This window comes from Cynoglossus semilaevis, chromosome 3 (genome assembly GCF_000523025.1).
Source record: "Cynoglossus semilaevis isolate Cse_v1.0 chromosome 3, Cse_v1.0, whole genome shotgun sequence".
NCBI lineage: Eukaryota > Metazoa > Chordata > Actinopteri > Pleuronectiformes > Cynoglossidae > Cynoglossus > Cynoglossus semilaevis.
The window spans coordinates 1,595,664-1,608,030 of record NC_024309.1 but is presented as its reverse complement, the minus strand read 5'-3'; the positions used below and the strand labels follow the sequence as shown (position 1 = coordinate 1,608,030).

Here is a 12,367-nt window from a genome sequence, read left to right as displayed (position 1 = left end):
ATGTGTTCGAATTTTTTTAATCAGAAAAATAAAATGGTTTCCTTGAAATTCTTTTACAAATATCATCGTTTTTATTCTATTTACTGTATTTACAGAATATTACATACAGGAGTGAAAGGAAAAAAAATATAAATACAGATTTTTTTTTTGTGACTTAACCTTTGCCTTTACCACTAGCACTAGTCTTAGGGCCCCAATCAGGTACTAACGGTGGTCATTTATATGTAGGCTACATAACTGGTAAATGAAAGAAAAACAGCTCGAGTTAGATAAGCAAACATGTGAGTCCTACAAAGGAAATTTTAACTTTGTTTTTTCCAAAAATCAGAAACAAATGGACAATTTCAAAAAAACCTTAGACAGTGGTCGGCCAAGGAAAAGTAGAAAAACATCATTAGGTTATACAGGGCGTCCTCGACATACGGCAAGGTTAAATCGCCTACTCTTATACATTTATTAACAAAGTCTTGTTCCATCATTCCAACATACAACGTTTAAATCCGCCAACTAGTTCACATGAGAACTAGTTCACGAGTGGAGCGGAAGAATATGTGCTGCTATACTCGGGAAGACATCTTTGTTTACATATCATACATTGGATTGTGTTACATTCGCTTTCTTTCTTTGTTTGTTGTTTTTGTGTTTGTTTGCCCTTCATTATGACTCCCAGGCCTAAGTCAGATTCACCTGATGTTTTTATGTCCAAGATCAGTGGTTCTCAAACTGCGGTACGCTAGTGGTACACGGGGAAAATTTATATTTTCACTTTTACATTTTCAATTCATACAACATTTAGACAAAAATGTGTAGCTACTTGTGAGATTATGTATTGAGATTAGGCAGTACGGAATTATGGGAAAGTTTGAGAACCACTCTCCTAGATGATGATGTTACCACCGTGTTAGCCTAGCATTAGGTGGGTGACATAGGTACTTATGTACATAATGGGAGTACTGACTTATGGCAAACGTCGAGTTACGCTGCGCCAAAAGAACGGAACTCTGACGTACATCGAGAACCTGTTGTTGAGTTAAACCTTTAAATATATGGCTGTGAAAACTGTTTTCCTACTTAACATTTTTAAACATTAGCTAAAGGAGCGGCAACAGTCAAAATAATGTAAGTGAATACTTAAGTAGTAAAGAAGTAGCGATTTAGCAAGTTTACTACTACAGTGCAGAACTACTACTGTTGATGCTTTCAACATACTTCATCATAACGGCGCCTTAAAAGCTTTTTGCCAGTGAGTGCACATTTGAAAATACTTTATAGGGCTTTGCAGAGTTACTCAAGTTTTCTTGACCTTTTATTACGTAAAGTTTACACACATTTATACGCTGGTTTACGGGTTCAGTTACAGACAGAAGATGGTCAGAACAGTTCCGTGGAGGTCTGTTCCAAAATTCCGACGAACAGGAAACACACAAGACTCTACCGTTTTACACATTTGTTTTGGTGCAATCTATAACCAGGTAGGTTTGATGTAAACAAAAAAACAAAACAAAAAAAAAAAATTGGTGTTTTTTTAAAAAACAACTAAACGCTCAGTACACTAACTAGACTTTTTTTTTTTTTACATACTTTTCTAATAATTTAATTTTCTCGAGAGTTGTTACTATTTACATGGACAAATATATATATATACAGTATAAATATTTCTCCAGGGTAGAACAATGAAAATGTCAGGGCTTAATGTGAGGAGAACACACAGACGAAACAAGAGAGAGAGAGAGAGTTTTTGGAGCAGTTTTGCAATTTGCTAAAATCTTTTTAAAAAGATTTTATCCCACTGACCAGCTGTTGGTAAAAGCAGTTGTCTTGGTAAGCTCGGACAGACACATCACAAGGTCCTTTCAAGGTTCTTCCTGGGCCGCAAGGTGTGCAGATTTCAGATGTCCAACATCTGGCCAGTTACTTAAAAGAAGGAACAAAAATTACCATTAAAATCAGTTTGTGCATCATCATAAAGTAAATGTGCAAAAAACAAAAAGAAAAAGAGGGGTTTTACTTAGGCTTTTCCACAAAGAGCAGATGATTGTTGTTGAATGTCTGGTAAGAAGTTAGTAGATGAACTCTCCAGGAACCTCCTGCAGGACGGCGGCAAACGGCTCCTCAAACTTGAAGCGCTTGGAAACGGCCTTCTGCTCAGTGGCCCGAACCTCCATGTCTGAGCTGGAAGTCTGGCGGCACTGACCCAAAGTGTAGGCCGCCACCACTATCAGCTCCTCTGTCACAGGCTGTTCCTCCTTTAATTCCTCCTCCTCCTGCTGCTGCTGCTGCTGTGCTGCGTTCACGTTGCCGACTGGGTCATGCACGATGGCGCTGCAGGACACTTCTTGGTCCTTCGGTGGTTTTAAAGGCTGAAGCCAAGGATGCTGGAGACACTGCTCGGCTGTGGCTCGATCCCTAAAGATACGGAAATATTAGCACACGTAGTTGAAATGAGATATTTTCATAATGTATTAAACTCAACTCAATACTTTGAACTCTCTACAGTATATGGATTTGAAATGTTCAAAAATCAGTGTAGCTTTCGTTACAATAAACAAACAGTATTTTTGTATTGTAGTATCTTATAAGTGGTAGATTGATCAGAAAGATGCAGATTCCCTATTTCAATTTAAGTCTCTAGGATAAGATTTAAACTGTACTTACCTATAATTATATTTACATATATATGTTTATATAATATATATATTATATATATTTTATATATATATAATATATATATTATAATGTTTATAATATATCATAATATTTACATATATATGTTTATATATATGAAATATAATGTAAATAAATTGGATCAATTCTGTATTCCAACTGATTTCCCTGTATGGTGCTGCAGTGAAGTGTGTGCTTTACTGTGGCTTCTTGCGGAGCAGCATCTGCATGAAGGACAGGGCGGCCTGGTCCAGATGCCGCAGCTCGTCCTCGGCATAGCTGATGTTAAGCTGGGAAATGTTAAGGAACGTCTCCTGCTTGTCCTCGCCCAAGAATGGAGAGACTCCTGTGAGCATCACATATGCCAGAACCCCAATACTCCTGAACACATGGGCAGAAGTGAAGTCACTGTTAGTGTTGAGCTGATGTGTGACAACATGAAAAGCTAAAGTTACATCACAGTAATCACCGGGTTTATATTAGTAAGTACACCGATTCTAAAAATGCAGTAACATTTATCCTCCACTGTCTAACATTGGAAGAAAAAAAAATTCACTTTCTCTGTGTAGAAAACCAAAAATACACTTAGGTTAAAAAAAAAAGGTGCCCGGTCTCTCGCAGGCCTCAGTCATCCAGCTTTGACTTCTGACCTGTTCCATTTGCTTCAATTACAAGACACTGGTTGGATTTCTGCCATGGTTTCACTAAATGTACCACACGGGGGCGGTGTTGAACGTTGAATAGTGCAAAAGGTTTCAGGGCAGAAGAGTATAAAATACTCAAAAAAAGTAAAAAAATGCGACCTTTGATTTAACTTAATAGAACTCTGACCACAAAAAAAAAATATATATATACACATATATATATATATACACACATATATATATACATACATATATATACATACATATATATATATATATACATACATATATATACATATATACATACATATATACATACATATATATATACATACATATATATACATATATACATACATATATACATACATATATATATACATATATATACACATACATATATATATATATATACATACATATATATATACATATATATACATATATATATATACATACATATATATACATACATATATACATACATATATATATACATACATATATATATACATATATATACATATATATATATACATACATATATATATACATACATATATATATATATATATATACATTTTTAAAAATTAATGTTAAATGTTGGTCTTACCACATGTCCGTTGCCGTGCTTATTGGCTCGTAATTCAGAATCTCAGGAGCTGAAAAAGAAAGGAATGTTAACATGCTTTTTGATTCGCCCGAAAAGGTGGATGTAAGAATTTGTATCTGTAAATACACACAGTATGTCAGTGGCATGTCAGTCAAATATCGTCAAAATACTTTGTATCAGTGATCTGTAATATATATTACATGTAGACAGGTACGCTTTCTCTCAATGTTTGATCATATGTCTCTGTCGGTATTTTTCTTTTGGGGTGACCTGTTATACAAATGGGGTCGCGTGAAATGTCTAGGATAGTTTGATAAGTCAAAACTTATCTTCTTTTCTTATTGTGTGCTGTTAGAAGAAGGTTCCAAGAAACTGAGCAACTCACCAACATACTCCGGGGTTCCCATGATCTCTCTGAGCTCCTGGTGGCTGCAGACCATCCTGGACAGACCAAAGTCCACGATCTTGACGTCACCCAGAGGAGAGCTTCTGGTCAGCAGAATGTTCTGGGGCTGCAGAACATTAAACACACAGCACACATTGGGGAACATCAGCAAACTGGATGCGGTTACATTTGCGAAAAATTATTATTTTTGTTGTTGTTGTTGTATTCACTCTTCAGTCACTGTAAACACTGCTGATTGAAAATTGGCGTAAAGTGCCGTAATAGTCAAGACTCTCAAGTTTCCGATACTGGGCTGTTTGCGCCTGTTATCATCTGCTCCTCAAGCTAGCGTGTCATTAGCTAGCGCAAAATGGACATGTTTTTGACAATGCTTAAAACATTTTCGTTAACAATTTGCTGACGCTAAACAAGCGTAATAATCATTGGAATGTCAGTGAAGTTTAGAAAAGGTGAGAAAACAGCTGAATAAGGTTACATGTGCATGCGCTTGTGAATTTCACGGCTGACCTTTAGGTCAAGGTGGACTATGTCGTTCCGGTGTAGGAAGGTGACTCCCTCTAGGATTTGCCTCATAAGCTTCCTCACGTCCTCTTCACTGAAGGCCTCGTCATCGGACACGCACTGGTTGAAGATCTCACCTCCGGCCGCACTGCATGAAACACATCAGACGAGGGGATTTAAAATACTGTCATCATGTATTCATGTTGTAGTGCCGTTCATGGGTAGGGGGGGGGGTAAAGACGGGCTTTAATGGCTCTGCGTGATGCAGTTTTCAATACATGTTCAATTAATAACAGGGGGAACTGCAAAAAAAAGTATTTTAACACAATAAAAATCTCAATGAACATTTGAAAAGCAAATTGATATTTAAGCTCATTCAAGGATAGTACGATGAAGAGCTGAAAGACTTCAGAATACTTCAGTAATGTCGGGGTCAGTATTGGCCAAGAACTTCACAATCGGTGCATCCCTAGTAATCAGTTTACACTGAGATATAATAAATAGATAATGACTAATAAATGTGTTGTTTTTATACATGTGAAGTTTCCCCAATTCCAATTCTTTCTACTGAAGTGAGGTACAAAAAAAAAACCCACTTTTTTTTTAATGTGTCACATTGTGGGACGAAGCATTGTTCCGCCTCTGCGACTGTTTTTTTTTTTTTAGATGTATCGCAGAATAATAACAGGGTGATCACATTCACTGAGGTGTGAGTGTGGACAAGTCTCCGGTCTGTTGCACCTGCAGAAAAACAAACTAACAAATTTGACTGTAATTTAAATGTCCTATTTTACCCGAGCTGCATGTGTTTGAAATGTGGAAGGAAACCAAGTGACCCAAAAAAGAAAAACCTAAAACACCGCTCTGGTTCCCTGTTTCATCCACAAGTTCATCCAAAAAGAGAATATGAAACTGCTCATTACACACAACTTGAGGACCATGAGGGCACAGAAACAAATCACTGGCGGACAGTTTTGTTCAAATCCCCTGTGTTGTGATTTGTATGTGTTGTCAGAAATAGCAGGGTAGCAGCAAAACAACACAGCGATGACACCTTTTTTTCCTGTTGATTCTATTTTGGGAAACACCAAAATACATGTCTCTTGTAAAGTATAAAGTTAAAAAAAAGTATAATTAGTGGCCTTCATGGAGCTTTCGCTTTGACCTGATTTGGAATCTTCCAGAAGAACTCAATTAGGAAGAAATAAAACAGAGGGGAAGCAGTCAAGAATAGACCAGGTCTGTGTCCTCAGGGTGCTAATGAATGGGGCTTTGTCCCAGAGGACAGAGCAGGGTTCGTCAAATGTACAGTAGGATTAACAGTGAAACAGATGGGCCCTGACCAAACTAAAAAAAAAAAAAAAAACCAACACTAACGATGTAGAATAACACAGATCTTAAATCTCAGATGTTAGGGAAACCAAATCCTTGACATATGTCATCCACATGTTTTTAACACAATTAAAAACCATAGTGAAGTTCTCCACGTTTTCTGGCACACGTATTATAAAATTCAGTATATTCAAGTTGTTAAGTGTTCAATGTTTATTTTGCGTTGAGTTCATCTACATTTTCTTGGTGGCCAGATATGGATGGTCAGGCCTTTTTAATCTGGCCCACTGAACTTTTTCAAATTATATTATTAAATTACATTATCATTAGACTTCTATCATTACGCCTTTTCCATGCAATGCCCATGTTTCTCCAATAGATGGAGTAGTCAAGCGCTAGAACTAATCTGAGATAACATCAAGGGATGTGCAGATCCATTTATTGACCATTATACAATCAGCCAATCACAGGCACATTCACACCTACAGTTAGCTTATAGTCCTGAATAATAACCTATAGCGGGGTTTTCACAGGCACATTCACACCTACAGTTAGTTTGTAGTCCTGAATAATAACCTATAGAGGGGGTTACGAACTATATTTGTTGGCGGGCCAGAATTTTTCTAGACAGACACCTTGGAGTCCAGGTTCTAACATTATTGTTAGGGCCGGATTTGGCCCAAGGCCTGTCAGTTGAAAATCACTGATCTATGCCGTTAAATCAGAGCCATTATTCCATGTAGCTCCATGCAATTGTACAAAAAGCTACAATACTATTTCATTAATAAAATTTGTGTTTTTTAATCATTCCATTTTTTTTAAAAGTTGAGTTTGAACTTACAGGACAAATTAGAATCAATGTATGAACATTGGGTTACTTTCATTACTGGGTCTACCCACTGATGAGATACAAAAATGGCAGACCCAGAAAAGAGATTCATGCCATTGGCCACTAAATAAAGCTCTTGTGTATGAGACCTGTAAAAGTAAAAAGGTGACACATTGGGGAAATTAGTGAAGTTCTCATTATTATTGTAGTACAACTGGATTTGGTATTATCTAAATCTCCAACGAAAGAATGTAAGGAATGTACGTTGTGGGGGAATCACATGCTGACGGCAACTCTGTGGACTGTGTGTGTGTGTGTGTTTGTGTGCACAATGTGAGCTTAAATTTGAAAAATGTTCTCCCTTAGAGACACTTATACGATTTACTGGTACAGACTCTAGAAGACAATTACAAAATAATCAAGAAAGGGACAAGAAAGAGTCAGACTTAATTAATCAAAGCAAAATTAATTGCACCTACAAGATATATGACTTACCAGGGGTCTTCGAACCCCGGTCAGCAAACTGCCATGGGCCATTTGGTACAGGGCCAAATTAATATTTTACTTCATTTAAAGAGAAACTGGCAATAAACTGTCATAAACCAATACCTAAATAAAACAAAATCTGAAAGATATTTTATTTTGAAAATGGACTAATCCTTAGCGATTCCTTAACAATCCTTCAATCATTAGTGCGACACTATTGGTCCGCTACATCAGCTGGTAAGAGTCAACCGGTCCTTGGTACAGAAAAGTTTGAGGACTGCTGACTGATACAACTTGATTTACGGCAGCATTTTGATAATGAGATGTAATTTAAGAGCTACCCCGTTTGATACACACTTCCTGAATAATGTTCAATATTCTTTAATGTATGTTATCAATACGGCAAGTTGGAAATATCTGCCAATACTGACAAGTGTAACCACTGTTAGCCCCCTGCCCAAAAGACTAAATGTGTCACCCACATTACCCCGAATATGGTCTGGGTGTTGTTCCTGAACCGTGACACTTGCTTTGAAGTTCTGCAAGAGGAGGTATTCGCTCAGTCATAGTTTAATTAGTGGGTTGCAAATGTACACAAACAATTCGGTGTCAATTCAATTTGAGGGGTTAACATCGACTCAGCTTTGATCAGCCAACCATGAGGTTCAGTTTTAGATGGTTCCCAGAATGAGAAAAACTAGAAGCGCACCTAGTGACCTAAATGATCTGCTTCACACTTGACCTATTTATGTGGTACTACAAACACACAAACACTGATCCCCAGTGGGTCTACCAGGGCCTCAGCTAGAAAGAAGTCTTCACAAGGTTTTGAAAGACAAATTGTTACTCAAACAATGGCTGCGGAGTTACTCTGGCATGTGGTACTCGATTTCTTTTATACAAGCTGTAGGACTCACCTAGATTCTACAGTAAAACCTCAACTACTTACAGCAGAAGATAGTACACGCTTTGGTAATGGACCAATTTGTTCAAATCCAATGACATCACTATGTATTGGGATAAAAGAACATCCTGCCGAAGTCTCATCAGACTGAAAAGCATTTCTCTAAGACAAGGGTCTTGAAGTCAAATGAGCTGAAAGCCATTGTTGTCAATTTCGTTGCACTAAAGGGTCACATTGGGTATCCATGGTCATTACAAAATAAAAAATAAACCCTGATATTTTAGAAAAGGTAAAGTTTTTGGTTTGGGATAAATATAAAAGTGTTTTAAAATATATTGAGAACAAAGGTAAGTTACAGGTCATTATCAGAAAAAAATGATTGAGATCAAAGGAATTAGAGAATGTACCAGTTAAAGAGCACCGACCTCATTCTGATCCCAACTTTACCAATCCTTTTCATCCCAGTCATGTTATCTTTTCCTATTTTGAGGCAAAGTGTACATTACTAGAAATATTTCATTTTCTTTCAAGTATTTTCTATTTTCCAGTATGGCAAACAACTTAAATGATAGATGACGAGCCAAAAACTCTAAAAAAATGTCACCTGCCAATTATAAAGCTGTAAATTGAGACCAACGACCATTTACCTTTATATGAAATCTAGGAATGGCTCAATACAACTTTTTCATGTCCAATAGTTAAACCATTACTGCAACTTTGAGTGCTGATACTGATATCACTCTGGTTCCTTCTTGTCTTGTCTTTAGAATGCCGTGGGCTGCCATTGCAGATTGAGCCATTACTATTTACTTTTAGACTGGGATTGGCAGCCAGACCGACCCAAAAAACAGTAGCCAGAAAGACAGTTTCTGAACGCAAGACTGTCTACTTTTAAATCCTAAAGAGCCGTGTTGCACCAAATGAGACAGTTTCTGAACGCAAGACTGTCTATTTTTAAATCCTAAAGAGCCGTGTTGCGCCGAATGTAATTCCCCTAACAGTCAATGATTTTCTTCCCTTGTATGACTCTGTCCTCATGGGCAATCAACCATACTATGGCTACTCACATGTGATTGTACAGTTCGACTAAAATAATGATCCTTTGGCTGGAGCCTGGCCAGATATAAGGCCTGGAGCTCACTGACACTCTCATTCATTCTTTCTCTGCGCCCTCTAAAACTGCTCTCTCTCTATTTCATTTACACTAGCACACGATCCCCTTTCTAAGCCTCATCCCTGACCATTACTTTCCTCCCTCCATTTTTTGGAATGGCATGAATAGTGTCGTTGAGCTGACCTTCATTTGTATTAAATCAAGTAGTTACTTAGCCCTTAAAGTAATGTTTTTTTATATTTACATCAAAACCAAACTCAAAGGATCTTTTACTCTTTAGGCTTTAATTTGTAGACTTACTTCATATAACCTCAATATCAATTCTGTCCTTTTTTTTTATCCTAAACAGTACAATGTTGTACTGTTATCTGAGCAACCGTTCTCACTTTGACCTTTGTTAAATCATCTAAATTTGAACAGCTGCATCTGAAGATGAAATTCTGTGAGGTCTGTGGCACATTTTCTAAAGCCCCCAGACAACAAATCCTCATATAAAGAAGCTTATGGCATAGCTGACATGGATGATCACATAGCATTCACGATGCATTAATGGTTTCACATACATAAAATGTTAGGACACTGCTACCGCATTGTATCGTATACACTACAGGCGCTTTATTGCGTGGGGAGGTTTTGATGTTGTTTGGCTATTACAGCTGATCAAGTTTACCATGCATTAAGATTATCACCACTTAGGGTGTACTCACATTTGGGCCAGTTGTTCTGTACTGTACTGAAGCCTGAATGCCCCAACTTCCCTGTACCCCACTGGCCTAAACTCACATTAGCCTAAACACAAGCGTGCTGAAGCGCAATTCACAAATACGTCATCCAAGTTGAAATACGACCGGAGTGGAAAGCGGTGGAAAGTACCAAGCGCTAACGGGGTGTTTTTAGAACATACTAGAAAGCATAGGTCCAGTGGTTTAATAATTATGTATTTCATTTTGAGTGCTTCATCTACAGTCTGTCCTCTACAATGTCAAAGACATCGACAGTGTGGCAGCATTTTAGACGAGCAAAATGGAAAAAAAAAAAAAGTCAAATGCACAGTTAGCATATCACAGCTCGACTACAAACATGGCATATCTCCTAAAAACGGTAATCGAACTTGTCTGGGTTTGGTTCCTCCACCCGTTTTGATTGTATGAACATGGCAGAATTGGCATATTTAAATGTTTTAGTCTAACAACTGCTGGCACACCCGCCCACAACAACGGCAGATACACCCAGACCAAATGCTCTATTGGTTTGATCAGTTATGCACTTGTCTTGATCTGGTTTGTTTAAATTTTCTTTTCTTGAACTGGACTTGCCTTTTGTGTTTAGGAGTAAAAGTGAATCGTGTTTTTTTGTGATATATATCACAATATATATATATATATATATATATATATATATTGTGCTTATATCACTAGTTGATTAGTCAATTTTTAGTCAAAATTTCAGGGCTTCAGTTAAGTAAGACTTCATTGGGTTCATTACAGCCCTAGAAATATTTCATTTGTAAACAGCTTTAACTCCTGGGCTGGGATCTACAAAAATAGAAATATGCAGCTACATAGCATGCAGCTGTCATAGTCTGTTGCAGAATCATGGGGTTAGTTTGTGTTTTACTTGCCATGGGTCCAAACAGAAACGCTAAGGAACATATTGTAGTAATGGGGCAATAGATCAGTGTTTGTGTGCGTCATGATGCAAACATTTCATTTTACATCAGGATTTGTCTGGAATGTAGACTACAGAAGTGTATAATTAATTTGTGTGAGTATGGCCTGATATTCAGCATTGCAAATCTGTGTCGACTAGGTTGGCATTATGAGGTGCACCATCACCAGTCAACGGTAGCAGTCAATTCTGACATTATCCCCTTAGTGTAAAATGTCCGGAGATTAGGATTAGGTGCTGACGATGGGGGAGGACGGGGGGCAACTAAAACATTGATGGAAACACCGTTTAACAGGACAGACAGCAATGTAAAGGACATGCTGCTGATAGCACATAATCTGTTTAATACTACAATCCCTTTGAAGACACTCATATCTGTATCTCGTAATTTTCCCCCTTTAATAACAGAATTAACAAAAATAAATAAATAAAATAACTACAACTACTAATGTAAACAGGGACAGAATATTTACCACTCGAAAAAAACCAACTGTAACATAAACATAATTTGACTTGTTTACATAGAATGTATTTAAAAATATTAGTCGTATCCACTGTTTGACTTCACACTAGATTTTGCATTGTTGTTAGGGCTCTAACATTCCAGTCTATTTGCCCTGAACCGTTAGGTACACTACTGTAACCATGTTTTCAAGTGTCAATTGTTAAGTCCAACTTTTTCGCTACAATATATATTTACATATATTCTATATATATATTTGTATCTATATTCTATATATCTAACTAAAAAAATCCAGATGCTTTTAAAACGTTTGACACATTACCATTGAAGTGGTGCAAACACTGAATAACAGAGTGAAAAACACTCAAGCACGTCAGGGAAAAGCATTTTAATGGCAACTATTTTTGTTTGTCACTAGCTTGTGTGGGAGTAAAGGCTTAAACAAAATATGGAATTCAGGAGCAGAGACATGTGGACAGAGTGCGGGGGTGAGCGTTAGCTTTTTGATCAGTGGTGCACACATCATGAATGAACAAACACACACACACACACACACACACACTGACACACATAGACAATGAGAACCAGGTCAAGCATGGCCTGAGCATAACCAGTGAGATGAGATCATCAACAACTGGTGTGACGACTGTGGTACGAACTACACCATCACGTGTGTGTATGTATATAGTTGCTTTTGTGTATGGTTAAGTTGCTTTCCTCACTGTTACTGATTAACTGAAAAT

The 12,367-nt window shown here is 37.3% G+C and overlaps 1 protein-coding gene across 1 annotated transcript; it reads right to left on the bottom strand.

Annotated features, from left to right (window-relative positions):
- Nucleotides 1-816: 816 nt before the first annotated feature.
- On the bottom strand, nt 817-8,480 carry stk17a (serine/threonine kinase 17a). The gene is made up of 7 exons (XM_017031383.2): nt 8,425-8,480; nt 4,835-4,976; nt 4,307-4,433; nt 3,922-3,970; nt 2,866-3,045; nt 2,009-2,406; nt 817-1,914 (listed from the first exon to the last, which is right to left on the bottom strand). Exons 1-6 carry the CDS (start codon nt 8,478-8,480, stop codon nt 2,061-2,063), a joined length of 900 nt encoding a protein of 299 aa, XP_016886872.1. The 3' UTR covers nt 817-1,914; nt 2,009-2,060.
- Between the last annotated feature and the right edge of the window lie 3,887 nt (nt 8,481-12,367).

What these genes read in the sequence shown, in the direction of transcription:
- stk17a (XM_017031383.2), bottom strand. Translation starts at nt 8,480, where the DNA reads ATGTCATTGGATTTGAACAAATTGGTCCATTACCAAAGCGTGTACTAT. An exon ending in AGCGTGTACTATCTTCTGCT is followed by an intron (nt 4,977 to 8,424) that starts GTAAGTAGTTGA and finishes TGTTTCATGCAG; the next exon opens with TGCGGCCGGAGGTGAGATCT. An exon ending in GGGAACCCCGGAGTATGTTG is followed by an intron (nt 3,971 to 4,306) that starts GTGAGTTGCTCA and finishes TTTCTTTTTCAG; the next exon opens with CTCCTGAGATTCTGAATTAC.